The sequence below is a fragment of the Mus musculus genome, chromosome 8 (genome assembly GCF_000001635.26).
Source record: "Mus musculus strain C57BL/6J chromosome 8, GRCm38.p6 C57BL/6J".
NCBI lineage: Eukaryota > Metazoa > Chordata > Mammalia > Rodentia > Muridae > Mus > Mus musculus.
Window position 1 is genome coordinate 87848100 of NC_000074.6, and position 14558 is coordinate 87862657.

A 14558-nucleotide genomic window follows, 5' to 3' on the forward strand; every position below is an offset into this window, starting at 1 on the left:
ATCCTGTTTTATTTAGGCCAGCGCCGGGGCTAGGCTTCAAATGGCCTTGTTCTTTTCTATCTGGAGCCCTGCCTCCTCTGCCTGTCCCTTCTCAATAGGAGCTACAAGGAGACTTGTCTATGTTCAGAGGCCGCAGAGCCCAGGAAAGGTGGAATCACACTGTGCATGAACCCCTGCTGGCTACTCGCCTTGAACTGCAGGCCCCAGCAGGAGGGAAATAAATTTGGTTGGTTTCTCATTTTGTTTGGGATGTTCTTTATTTTGTTGTGTTAGGGTGTCATTTCAAGGATGCCAATCAAAGTTTGGAACAATCTGGAGAGGGGGAAAAAATCAAATAAACAAGGACCCACTTCCCACTCTCTACCTCTGCAACTTCTGATGCCTAGTTGCGAGGCTTGCAAAGACTACCACCAACCAGGAGGTAGTTTCTCCTTCAGAGACATGGTCCACGTGGCTTTGAGAATTGGCCCTAATTCTGTGCCTTGGTCAGTGGTTCTATCCCTGCTTCTACTTGTCGCTGGTCCATGGCTTTGACACAGATTCCACCTTACCCAGAAGCAACAGTAAAGCAATGAGCCAACTTCAGCCTTTCCTCACATCACAGCAGCAGGCTACAGCGTAGCTATGGTGCTGATAACCAAACCTAGAGCTTGCTAGGGAAGAAACACCCACCCCTGAGCTACACCCCCCACCCCCCCACTCCACTCCACCCCACCCCCCGCTGCAGCCATACCCTAACTCCTCCCTGAGCTCACACACCCAGGCTGCAGTCTTCACTGATGCTCTAGGTCAAAGAGAAGTTCTTTCTGACTCTGAGCTGTTGCCAGCTACCGACCTCTGTCCTGGTTTCCTGCACCAGCAGCACCTTACTTTCGCTGGGACGACTTGACGTGGCCTGAGTCAACGGTCCTGGCACTCAGCACAAGCAGAAGATGCAGGGAGACTGAGTCCAGCAGCCTTCACCACAGTCCCTTGATTTTGGCAGATTGCCCTACTTGACAGAAGCAAGACTATACTTGGCTTGCTGACCCTGACTGACCACCAAGTAATCTCCACCTCTTAATTTGCAGCTGTGACTCAGGCCTCCCTTCTTGGTCTTCCAGCATCATGGGAGCAAAGGAGACACTGTTGTATATCCTTTGATGTGGCCTGGGCCTGCTAACCTTCTTGCTCTGTTCTTTGCTCCAGGCTGTTCATGCTGGCCTTGAACACTTCACCTATACCACAGGGGCTAAGGGCTAACCAGCTTCAAGTTCCATCTTAGAAACCCCCTTGGTGGTAAGAGGCTAGGTGGTATGAAAGGAATCCTCTACTAGGGTGAGAACCCCACAGGCTCTGAATGGTTAAAGGTCTGAAGACCTCAGATGCCGTGAGCCTGATGTCAGGCATGTGCAAGCATCATTAGAATCAGGCAAAGGCTCATGGTCACCTGGCCACAGGGAAGCTGCTATGGGGATTATCAGATGTCCCAAGCTATGGTCAAGTGATCACCTCCCTTGGACCATCACCCTGAGCCAGTCTTGCCTTATGACCAGTTCTTCCCAACTTAGACTTCAGGTTGTTTTTGAGTAAATAGTTCTACAGGCCCAAATGGGCTGATGTTAAGGTTAAAAAGGATTCTGCCATCCAAAATGTCCACATAGGCTCTAGGAATGACGCACAGAGCAAAGTAAGTCACCTTGACAGGTATCCCACAACCTGGCACAGGGCTAGGCTTTCAGTCTTTTACACTTGGTTACACTAGAATTCTCACCTGTGGAAAAGGATGCTCTTGTTGCCTGGTCTCCACCTCCTCAACTCCTATCCCACAATACGGAGCTGCTGACTTCCTACACTAAGCCAAGTTAACGCCTGAGACTGTTCCCCATGGCACAGCAGTATGTGTCCATCTGTCCTGCAACAGTGAAGATCGGGGATGAGTAGTTCCTGGTCTTGGCTTTATCAACCTTAGGAGGTGTAGCCTGGCCATTGAAAAGAAACCACATACTATACTGAGACTGATGAGTTGGAAGGGTAGTCACCTGTGGGTACTGAGGACACCTTTACTGACGCTTATGTGGAGAAAGGCTTGGGGTGGTCTCCTCAGAGGCCCTAGAGAACAACGTGTGAAGCCAACCTTACTTCTTAGTTCCACTGACTAGTGAGTGTGTGATTTGCTTGTCATTTGGATTGAGTCTCCAAAGTACTTTAACTGGAGACCTACTATGTGCCGGGCAACAGAACAGGTTATTGAAATAACTCCACCTTCCAGCTAGGAGCAGATAAATACACATAAAGACACTCGGGTGTGTGCACAATATGTACGGCATCTTTACTTGCCTTCTGAAAATTTCCAAACTGCAACAGATAAGAGATGGACAGACTCAGACATCACTGGGTCACATGTGCAACTAGCCTGGGGCCAGGTTAAGTCTGGACCTTGGGGTCTAGCTGAGACCAAGCAAAGGAAGCCAACAGAAGCTTGGAGGCTTCGGGAGAGAAGGCAAGACTCTCCCATTAAGGAGGGAGCTGGCCCACTCAAGAACCATCTCAGCTTCTGCTCATCTAGGCCAGGCCTGGATGATGTTTTCAGTAGGCTCACCTCGTGCCATTGCAACCTGGGCCACCAAAGCCCAGTGATGCTAAAGCTCAATAAAGTAGACAGGATGGCCAGCGGGGAAGGATTAAAAACCTCTCGTGGGAAAGTCTCAAACCCACTAGACCAGCACATGTATACAGATCTCCCCATGGCCCAATGGAGCCCTGCCTTCTATAGTGCTGGACTTGTTAGGCAGCTGTAAAGAGACATACGATGAACAACCAGACAGTTGCGCTCGCTCTGTGTAGTTGGGTCAAGGGGAGGATACATGGTACATCTTTTTTATTACAATCTGTATCCCAGGTACTCCAGAGGACCCGGCAGTCACGGTGCATGCTAAGTAACACTTGTGAGATGAAGACGGACACTTTCTTCATTTCAAACCTTCCCGTCCAGGACACTATAATTGAAAACCTACCTTACCCAGGCACAGGGCAGACAGCATCTGTGGTGGTTACCCAGAATGCAAAGCACCTTAATCTCCATGTTCATCTTGCCCTACACACCCTTTACCATTTAGAAGCTACATAGCCCCCCTGTGGCAAGATCAGCAAGCACTTATGGAGTACCTACTGTGTGCTCTGGCCACAGGCAAAGGCGACCTAAGAACAGAAAAGAGAACAAGATCCAAGCCTGGGCACCAAAGAGCATCAGGAGCAAGATGGGTTGGCAAGCTTTCTGCTCTTTGCCAGTCTGGTGGGTTAAAAACGGCATTTCCCTGTGGCTTAAATATATAGTTTTCTTATTATAAACGGAGCTCTGAATCTTTTTAAATGTTTAAGATCCCACTAGTATTTCTTTTTCTGGTTCCATTTCTATCCTTTGCACATGGGAGATATTCAAAATATCTAACCACCAGTGTGATACCAGCCAATCAGAGCAGGCACTGGCCTTCGGCAGCTCTGTCATCTCCAGTGGCTTGGCTGTGGCTCAGCCCAGGCCCTGCCTGGTTTTCTGCTGATTTATTGACTCTTTGCTTGTAGAGGCTCCTTACACATTGAGGAAGGCATCCTTTGCCTGTGATACGGGTCTCGTTTGATTTACTAGAGCAGGTGTGAAGCAGTATTCAAGTTTTGTTTTTATGCAGTTTAATGTTTCTATCTCCTGTTTTATGGCTTCTAGGTCTGGGGTTATGGTTAGAGAGGCCCCACTCACCCTGGCCCTATTAAATTGATTTCCTAATTCTCCCTATGTTTTCTTTTAATATTTTTAAGTTTTCCTTTTCTGTTTAGAACTCTGACCCCACGTGATTTACTTTGGCCTGAGGAGTAAGAGAGGTCCAGTTTCCTTTTACTTCAGGATAGCCACCCTGCTAATCCTAGTCCCAATTCTTGGGCAATCCATGGATCCACGTGCCTTGGGTTTCCAGCCATGTTTGGACATACTCTGGGCTTGTCTCCAACCTCCTGCTCTATCCCTGGACACTAAGAACCCACGGGCTCCAGCCCAAGCTGGCCTGGGTACTACCCCTGCCACACTCTTGTCTCTGAGCACTTCTTCTTGCCTGTGCTTTACCCCTGGACCTTAGGAACTACAATTTGTCATGGCTGAACAAAGCCACTGCAGTCCAACTGGCTAACATTAGGTTAATATAGGAGAAACTGAACCTTTCCAACCAAAGGCCTGCCACTTTCCTTCCTTCCTTCCTTCCTTCCTTCCTTCCTTCCTTCCTTCCTTCCCTCCTTTCTCTCTCTCTCTCTCTCTCTCTCTCTCTCTCTCTCTCTCTTTCTTTCTCTCTTTCGATGTTCAGTAGTCAGACTTTTCTGTTTGCCCCACCCCCACACATATGTATGCCATTTCACTGGGTTTGTGTCTCTGGCTTCTATACTAATAGAAGTAGCTAATATCACTCCCTGCTCTGTTCTTTAACCAGATCGTGTCTGTACACAGGGAAGCTCCCAATGGGAGAGGCTGTGCTCAAGCCCCCAAGGCCTTCTGCACCGGCAGTGTCAGTTCCTCACAGTTGGAAGAAAGTAACACACGACACCTGTGTGTTTGGCAGCACACTGCCCACTGACTGGCTCCAACTCTTCTCTGTATTACCCAACGGAGCCAGTATGTGGGATGCCCCAAGCCGTTAGTGCAGGGAGGGACCCCAATGCTGTTAGAGTAAGAAAGAGGCCTAAGCTGGCACACAAAGCTGAGCCCTGGCCAGCGGCAGAAGGAATAAGGCCAACAGAGGTGCCAGTTTTTGTGCAGCCCCAGACCTGTAATTGGGACCCACAGGTCACTCTGGCTACAACTGAACAAACCAGGGCCTAATTAACTTTCCCCTTGGCTTCTGCTGCGGCCATATCTCACCTTCATCAGAAAAGAATGGCTGGCCTTTCAGAGGGGCTGGGCACAGCCTTGGGTCCCCAGAAAGACACAATAATAATAACCCAAGAACATAGCTTTTTAAACAGTGTCTCCACTTGTGTTTTTGTGGTTGGGCCTTTAGGAAAGCTGTGTCTACAGTTGGATTCGGAACTCTACAGCCTGTGTTCTTGCAACAAACAAGGCAGACCTCATTGGTCTCCTGTTCTTTCAATATTTATTATTCTGGGTAAGCTCCTTCAACTCTGAGCCTCAGTTTACCCGGTGTATAAATTGGGAGTGAGTGGGAAAACTCCTGCCTCTTGCTAGGATTGTTGTGGAGACTACATGGAGAGCATTCATTCATTCATTCATTCAGCAATCATATATTAAATACCTCTGTCTGCCAGGTGCTGGATTAAAATATAATGGAGCACAACCAATGCATCTCTTGTCCTCCTGAAGCTTAATGAGGGACATGGACAGTAAATGGTGAACACCATTACAGGCTCCCTACAGAAACTGACAGGGGTGGACCACAGGTATGTAGTTACAGAGAGCAATCAGGGAAGGTGGAAGGGGCTATGTTTCAGGCAGTCTCACGGGGCCCTGCATGCAGTAAGAGCTAAATACGTGCAGAGTGGTAGGAGACAAATAGTCCATACTATATGGGAAAGAAGTATTTGCTTATTTTTCACTCTGGGCACCAGGGGCATGATGGGCCCAGTCCTGCCTCTCTTCAGCTGTCATGTAGCCTGAACAAAGTCAGAGATGAGAGGCCGGCAGCACAAGGGAAGAAATCAGACTCAGGTTGGCACCCATCCTGTGGGCTTTGTCTATTGCATGGAGCATGTCCCTACAGCCTCATATTAGACCCCATGGTCTTTCTACAGAGATTGCACCTGCCTGCCCTTCCCTGTAATGAAAAGCCAGATATACCAGCTGTCCCTTTAGCAAAGAGACCACTACCTCTAAAAAGCCATCAGGAGCTCAGCTTGGGAACCGAGATTGTTGCAGGGCGGGATTGACAGCCAGCTTCGGGCACTATCAGAAGAATCACTGGGAAAGTCAGTTTTAAAACGTTACAATGGCATAGATAGAGCACCCAGCATCCTCGGGAGGGCAGCCTCATTCAATTAGGCCAAAGCAACGGTCAGCTGAAATCACAAGGTAGCACTGGTGCCAGAAAATGATAAAAGATTCCATCTGAATCTAGACGAAAGGTCCACAGTGATCAGTTTCAATGGCACATAAACATTGGAAGCTGCCCCTGGCCAAATGGAATCTGCTCCTGCAGGGCCCCAGGCAGTGCCCAGAGACACTTTCTGAAGTCACTGGAGTCCCCCAGCTCCTGCTACAACCATTCCTAGCACTTTCATGGCCAGAGAACATCACATCACAAATAGTGTTGGGGTAAATCTCAGCCCTCTTCCTGTTCCAGTGTTCCAAGACAACAGAGCCTGAATTAGTGGAGATTTTCCAGAAGCCGCAACTCAAAGGGCCATCAAATGCATGACCTCTCCTAACAGGGTGCCTGTACATCACATCTCTACTAGGCACAGAAGGCCAGCACACTGCCAAATCAACACTGTAGAGACTCATCCTGTTCACAGGATGTAGACCCTGTCCCAGCCATCTGAGCTTCCTCCCCTTGAACACTACTATGTGGAAGCAAGAACCCCACTCTCTCACCTACCCCCAAATAGACACTGCACAGTGACATGAGACTCTACCCAGAAAAAAAGTTAAAGGCTACCCAGGCAATACTGTTGATTCTTGGTGTACACTTATAACCCCGAGCATGGAGCTAGACCTCTGCTACCCCTCGAGCAGGGGCTGGCGAGAAGCAAAGACAGGGGGTGTTAGAGCAGACAGAGGACATTAGAGTTTTCTTTGTCTTCTCACAGCCTAGAAATGCACACGCCCTCTGTGTATTAGGGCAGGGGGACAGAACTTTCTCTTAAGTTCATGCTTCAACAAACAGATGGGCCAAACATGGCCACTCCTGCCAAGGAACAAAGACATCTTCTGAGTCACTGACCAGAAATGAGGATTCCCCAGGAGAGGACTCGTTGCCGGGTGGGGTCATCCTTAACACAGAGAGCTCCCCTTCCCAGAATGCAACCCACCCTGTCACCTGGAATGGTCCCCAACCCCCACAACTCTTCCCTCCCATGCTGAAGAAGCCAAGCACTGCCCCCTCCACCTTTACTCCCAGATGCTTCAGATAGAAGAGTCCAGAGGTCCTGTTATGGATCATAGGTGTCCCCTGAAAGCTCTTGTGCTGGGGTCTGGGTTGCCAGATAATGGGGTTTGGAGAAGTGATTATGAGGACTCTGACCTAACAGATGAGTTGATCATATAATAGAATTATTGAGCCGGGCGTGGTGGCGCACGCCTTTAATCCCAGCTCTCAGGAGGCAGAGGCAGGTGGATTTCTGAGTTCGAGGCCAGCCTGGTCTACAGAGTGAGTTCCAGGACAGCCAGGGCTACACAGAGAAACCCTGTCTCAAAAAAAAAAAAAAAAAAAAAAAGAATTATTGAGGGATGGGGCTAATTCTGGAACATGAATCACTGGGGGGGAGGGGGGGCTGAAAGGATATACCACGCCCAGTATATACATTTTCTCTCCTTCCTCCCTTCTTCGCCCCCTGTCTCATGATGGTCCAGAAACAACAGAGCCAGATGAGCAAGGACTGAAATCTTTGAAACTGGGATCCAAAATAAGTCCTTCCTCATTCAACCTGTGTTCCTCTGGTGTTTGGTCATAGCAAAGAAAATCTGAGTAACACAGGTCCCATTGCCCAGAAAGTTTTAAATAAACTACACTCACGACTACCCAGTCCTCACCCTGGGGCAGTAGCTCAGTAGTTAAAAATTCTTGCCATGAAAACTCAAGGAACTCAGTTTAATCCCTAGCACTCCATCAAAAGGCTGGGTGTGGCGGCACACGCTTGTGATCCCAGGGCTCAGATGTCAGAGGCAGGTGGATCTGTGGCACTCACTGGCCATCAAGTTACCATAGCCTAAACAGCAAAAATCAGGTGCCAGTGAAAGACCCTGTCATAAAAAAAAAAAAAAAAAAAAAAGGAGGCAGATGAGAAATGACAACCCAGGTTGAGCACTGGCCTTCACACACACACACACACATACACACACACACACACACACACACACACACACACACACACACACAGACACACTCTCCCCCCACCCCCCAAGATGGGGTATAATAGAGTCCTGGCTGTCCTAGACTTGCTTTGTAGACCAGGCTGGTCTTGAATCACAGAGATCCATCTGCCTCTGCCTTTCGAGTGCTAAGATTAAAGGCATGTGCCACCATGCCCTGCCACAGAAATGTGATTTTTAAAAACCACTCCCACGAAGGTACCCATCAGAACCTCTACTCCTGCCATGCCATGCCAGCTTCATAGATGGGCTCCCCTTTCTCCACATCCCAGCAGCACTGGCTTCTACATTCGGGGGTTGGGGAAGACAGTGGACATCAGGAAAGACAGGTGGTATTGCCCTTGGCCCCCAAATTCTCAACATCGGGAAGAGCTTTGCATCCAACAGCCTCTTAATGTACTGTGTTCCTTCTCTCCCTCCCTCTAGGAAGGAAGGGGCTAGAGAGAACACCAATCAATGGCCAATGGCCAATAACCTAAGCAGGTTGATGAGACAATGAGCCACCATGAAACCCCAGGAAGCCGGGGCTCAAGAGTTTGGTAAAGATGAGCACAGGTATTTAGGAGGGTGGTGGGCAAAGGGCAGGAAGCTCCGGGCTCCTTCCCGACACCCCACTCCACAGCTCTGTTTACATTCTCTAGAACAGCTTTTAGAGCAAGCTGGTATTTACAGGAAGTGTTTCCTTGAGTTCTCTGAGCCACTTTGGCAAACTGTTCAAATCCAGTGTAAGGGAGTACAGGACCCCAGTTTAGCTTCTTGGTTAGAAACACAGGGCACAGCCAAAGCTTGTGATTCCCTATTGAAAGTGGAAGACCCGTGCCAAACCTGAGCCCTCGATCCAGATCATCCATGGCTGTCTCTAAACAGGCAGTGTCACGGCTGGATTAGATCAGAGTCCACTGCTCAGCAGGCTGGCTGCTGGTGGGGAGAAATCCCTACACTTGACATGTGTGTGCTCAGTGCTAAGTGCCAAGTGGGAGAATCAACTAGACACTGAGGGTTGTTGTTGTTGCTGTTGTTGTTGTTATTGTTTCAGATAAGACTGAGCATAAGACTATCTTTTTGACAGGATCGTCACTCAGCAGAGCCCTGTAGCTGCCAGACTCACTAGCATGGGCCACCTCTCTGGGATATCTTTCCCCAGAATAGACTAGCATCACCTTCTGCACAGAATCCAGTAGGGAGGAGGGCTGGTGAGGCCTATCAGCTGATCAATGGTGAGCCCAGCCAGGGAAACTGAGCTACTACTGCGTCTTGTTTGTTTATTGGTCATTGGTTTTGTGTTTTTGAGACAGGGTTTCTCTGTGTAAGCCTGGCTGTCCTGGAACTCGCTCTGTGGACCAGGCTGGCCTCAAACTCAGAGTTCTGCCTGCCTCTGCCTCCCAAGTGCTGGGATCAAAGGTGTATGCTACTACTACCTGGCTACTGCAATTGCATTTTTAATCGCATTTTTAACACAAAAGTAGAACCAAGTTCCCCATGACATCTTTATGCCAAAGCTCAATTAGTGCACGGAACCAAGTTGGTAAAGTGAATAGCCAGTGAACTGGCCTGGACACCAGCGTATCTCAGAATGAAAGGCTACGTGGGCCACATAATGACAGTCTGCAATGCAGGAAGCAACTGGAGTGTGTTGTGTGGCAAACCTCAGGTAGGGAAGGGTTTGGGGTTAAGGCCCAAACAATTTCCAGTGGTTCATTTCAGAGATCCTACTAGTCCTAGGGAAAGTCCTGCACACGTCTCAGCCCCGTTAGGGAAGCTCAGCCAGGGTGATAATGAATTTCTCCAGGATGCTATTAAGCAAGGTCACTACTCACACTCTAACTCCCTTCCAATGCTCCAGGTTTTGGGGGTGTTCCTAGATATCACATATCACATCCCAATGGAGGTCGTTAGTGGGGTCCTGTTAGGAAGCAGGCAGGGCTATGGTAGGCACCACAAACATCAATACCAATGCTGGGCACCCCGCAAACAGACGGCTGCAGAGTTCAGCCTGCTGGAGGCCGCCAGCTGAAGCAGTTAGCTGCTGACTCTTATTTGTATATAGACCTCAGCTCCGGTGCCTGCCTCTCCCAGCCTCTGCTCCAGAGTCTTGTGATTTCTTCTCCACACAGAAACACTAGCATTGTTAAGAGTGTGATAGCCGGGCCTGAGATTCAAATTGATGCTGAGAGCTAAAGGGAAGAGATGTACGTGATGGATAGGGTCCCTTCCCGGGGATCTGCTGAGATGGGAAATGCTTCTCAGCAGAGGCCCAACCGTACATAAGGGCCTTTCAGGACAGGGTGAGCAAGAGGCTTGAGTTTCAAGCTGCTTCCTGTCAGTAAATGTGACACCAAGTGGGTGACAGTCTCCAGGGCGTCAGAAAACGGACCTGAGATCTAGAGGCCATTTTCCCAAAACTAGCATCCAAAGGATTTGACAGATGACCATGATGAAATGCAGGGTTGTGAAAAGAACCCAGAAATGCATGTGCCCCTGTGGTGTGGCTGGCACACCCCAGTATGTGTTCCCAGCCACACCCACCCACGAGGGGGAAGGGGGGGAAGAGCACGTACTGAGCCATAAGTGACTCCTCATGACATCATGCCCTAGCACACCCTTCAAAGGGTTGGATGCCTTCAGAATAGAGCTGCCATTACCTCTAGCACTTCCCTTACTCAAGCCCAGAGGCAGACCTGGGTCTCCATTGCACAGGTTAGCCTTGATCTCTGAAATGTCCCCATCCCTCCACAAGCCCTTCCTCGAAGCTCACTGCTTAGCATGGCTTTCCACACTTAAGCTGCTTAACTTTGCACTAACAACCTCTTAATTGCTAGGTTTCCAAAAGGCTTCCTATAAATCTGGGGACGGGGCTCACCCTCTTAAATCCCATACACTGTGGAGTAGGGTAAGGCAGGGACAGGGTACCTCTACCTAATTTCTGCCTGCCAGGAAGCTGTGGCTTTTATTTTTAATTTTATTTAAAAGAGGATACAGGGTACCCAAGACACCACAATAAAATGACATTAACTGTAAAATTACATTATTAATTCTTTAATCTCACTTGAGGCTTCAAGCTGTTGCTATGTCCAATTATCCGTGTAACCACCTGTCAGAATCCCGGCGCTATTTAGCATTACCTCCAGGACAGCGGTGGGCCCGGTGGTCCGTCAGGTCTGCCAGAGACTCGAAGTCCTGCTGACAGTGATCGCAGGTGTAAATTGACTCATCTTCCACGTCTTCATCGTCCTCATTTCTCTCCTCTTGACTTGTCACGCTGTTCCTGTCTTCCAGCGCACGGCTGGTTTTCCGATCACACTCTGGCTCTCCTTCCAGGCCTCCTGCCAACAGGAAGAATACAGTCCACATCAGCCGACGGGGTCTCAGGAAAGGGGTTTTAAAAGAATCACCCAGTATTTATTACGATACATTTAATTACTCTACCTCCTGGGGTCCATTATTCTTGACACCTCTCAGCATATTAATATATTGGGGGGAAGGGGGCTGTAGCATGTGGCGCAGTAATTCTCAACTAGATTCTTTAATTCGTGGCGCAAATCTTCTAGGAGGACTTCCTGTCATCTTCCCACTATGCATGGCTGCTGGGGGTTGTGACCCATCACGGAAGTGAGAAGGCTTTAGCATTTGTTTCTGAAAAATCCAGTTCTACTGCATACCCCTTTGTAGCCCCCACAGCTGCACCAAACCCACCCAGTTTCCCCCTGAAGTCCTCATGCAGTTTAGAACAGGAACCTCTCAGCCACACAACACATCTCCCAGGTCCCTGCAAATGCCCTGTCTCTGGGGAATAAAAGGAAAGGGAATGAAGCTGACAAACCCACGATGGTTAAATCCAAAACTTGAATGGAGATAGCCATGGTGGCACATGCCAGCAATCTCAGCATTAGAAAATTCCCAGGTCAAGGCCAAACGGAGCTACCTAATGAATACAAGATCTGGGCAGAAGCCCTGACTCAACAAAAGAAAGCAAAGACAACAGAAAGCCTGGCCAGATCCAGCCATTCCTGGTGACCAGGGAGCCACACAGACAGTAAACACCAGGCTTGGACGATGGTAGCGGTTTCTGTAAGATTAACAACTACTCTGGACTTAAACCTAGGCAGTGAGCCTGTGGAGGAGAAACCCTGCATGCATGTGCTGAGCAAACCCACAACTCTGAGTGCATAGCCCCATTTCACAGCCTCACACCCCAGAGCATGATAAAGGAGCTCAGGTCATGTGCAGCAGCATCTTGCAGAGAGGGACAGCTCTGTGAGTCCCATTTCAAAGTAGGGCCTTCCCATATCCAGAAGGGGGTGGGGGGGGGTAACATGGCAGCACCCTCCATTTCCTGACATCCCCACACATCTGTGGGGACAGAGAATAGTCTCAATCTTAGCAATTAACAGAACTTGTAAATCAACACATAGAAAGACAAAATAGCACGATAAACATACTACACATTAGTAACCCTCATCAAGCTCAGTGGTTTGATTGATCATGCCTGCTTAATACAGAGAACCTTGGGTTGGAAAACCAAAGTGTATGCTGTCCCTTTCTATACACAATTGTCCTAAAACACGGGCCAGAAACTGGCAGCGCTGACCTAAGTCACCAAAACAGTCCACTGCCATGTATAAGTGTATTTATGCAAATATATATGCACACAACTGCATGCATGTGTATGTGTGTGTATGCCTGCACACACATAACTGTAACAAAAAAGAAGGCTTAGCCGGCAACCTTTACATTCCCCTGGGTCAGTCACCAAAGCATCAGAGAGACCCGAAGCTAAGAACCCATTCAATTTGAGGTGCAAAAGCACAGACCCATAAATATTTCAATTTAGAAACAGATGATGTTAGAAGGGCTCTATTTCTCCTGTCTGCAAAGAACACACATTTCCAAACCCCCAGCATCAAGAACCTGGGAACACAAATCAGCTCATTGGAGAGCCAGCTGCCGCCTTCCAAGGCAGGAGAGAGCGTAGGACGCACGGCAGAGGCAGTAAAAATCAATGCTTCCATTTGTGGCCCATCAAAACATCTCTCTTCTTACCAATTAAGGGATGTACAATTTTTAGGTTCTTTTATTACCAGAACAAGCCAACTCCCGGCAATACAGAAATCCCATTAAAAGCATATTTATCTCAGGGAATCTGACCCACAGCAGCAACGGCGATGTGAGAAACAGAAAGTGAAGAAATAAAACATAGCATTCAGAGCCTCTGAAATCATCATCATCACACAGCGTCCGTACACAGGCAAGCACAGCTCTCTGAAACTCCGGTTCACTCTCCCTTTCCTTAATTTAAAAACAAAAACAAAGAAAACCTTCTGTAGAGGATTTAAAAGAGCCATAATTCCAGCATTATCTGCTCTACCAACTCTCTAGATAGTAAGTTACACTCCGCACCAAGCCTTTGCTGCTTTACTTAACACACAGTTTAATAGACATATTTAAATTACCCCTTGTTATTTTTTTTTTTGCCATATTTACTTGGCAATTTTAGCTGTAATAGCCCAGCAAATCCACAATTGGAACCACAAACACTACACTGCATTTGATCTCTTTAAATCTGGTACATCCTGTTGACTCGGGAGTACATAAATCAGAATGTCAACCCTCAGTTTTTATAAGGCAAAAACCCATAAAGGCGTCCAAGAGTATAAAGCTGTCTTAAGAAACTGTCACCTCCTCTATGTCTGGCTGCTAATGGGACGACAGGGTTGCTGTGCAAAAGGGGGCAAAAGAAAGAAAGAGGCAAAGGGGCAGATGCAGAAGCCAGCTCAGGGTAAATGCAGGCCCGCCCAGACCTCACAGATCCAGCCTCCCAGAGTGAAAAGCTCTCCCAGCCTGACCTCCAAGGAAAACTGAAGGAAGACTGCCAGACAGTCCAAGCTCTGAGAAAGAGACTTTCCTTAAGACCCAGCACCCGAGGACTCTGCAACAACAACAGCCCCTCTGACCCTGGGCAGGACACACTCTGTAGAGGCTCCTTCCAAGAAAGGAGGTGGTGGTGCACTCAGGAGGCAGAGACAGGCAGATTTCTGAGTTTGAGGCCAGCCTAGCCTGGTCTACAAAGTAAGTTCCAGGATATCCAGGGCTACACAGACTCTGTCTCAAAAACCAACAGCAGCAACAAAAGAAGGGAAGGAGGGAGGGAGGGGGGAGAAGGAGAAGAAGAGGAGGAGGATGAGAAGAAGAGGAGGAAGAGTAGGAGGAGGAAGAGGAGGAGGAAGAGTAGGAGGAGAAAACCCTACTTTCCTATTCAGCAACACTAGAATCTTAGGAGAAGGGGGAAAAGAATGAAAAGTCTCTTTTCTTTTTGTTATTTTAAAGATTTATTTATTAGTTTTATGTATTTGAGTGCTCCATCTGCATGCACACCTGCATACCAGAAGAGGGCATCAGATCCCATTACAGACGATTGTGAACTACCGTTTGACTGCTGGGAATTGAACTCAGGACCTCTGGAACAGCAGCCAGTGCTCTTTACTACTGAGCCACCTCT

At 48.4% G+C, this 14558-nt stretch overlaps 1 protein-coding gene across 8 annotated transcripts in view; it reads right to left on the reverse strand.

Annotated features, from left to right (window-relative positions):
* The window catches only part of Zfp423 (zinc finger protein 423), a 300244-nt gene that overhangs the window by 186290 nt on the left and 99396 nt on the right, over positions 1 to 14558 (reverse strand). For all 8 annotated transcript variants that reach the window (XM_030243876.1, NM_033327.2, XM_011248560.3 and 5 more), the window contains one exon: positions 11185 to 11385. In XM_030243876.1, the coding sequence (XP_030099736.1) occupies positions 11185 to 11385 (201 nt within the window). The remainder of the gene's footprint in view (positions 1 to 11184; positions 11386 to 14558) is intronic.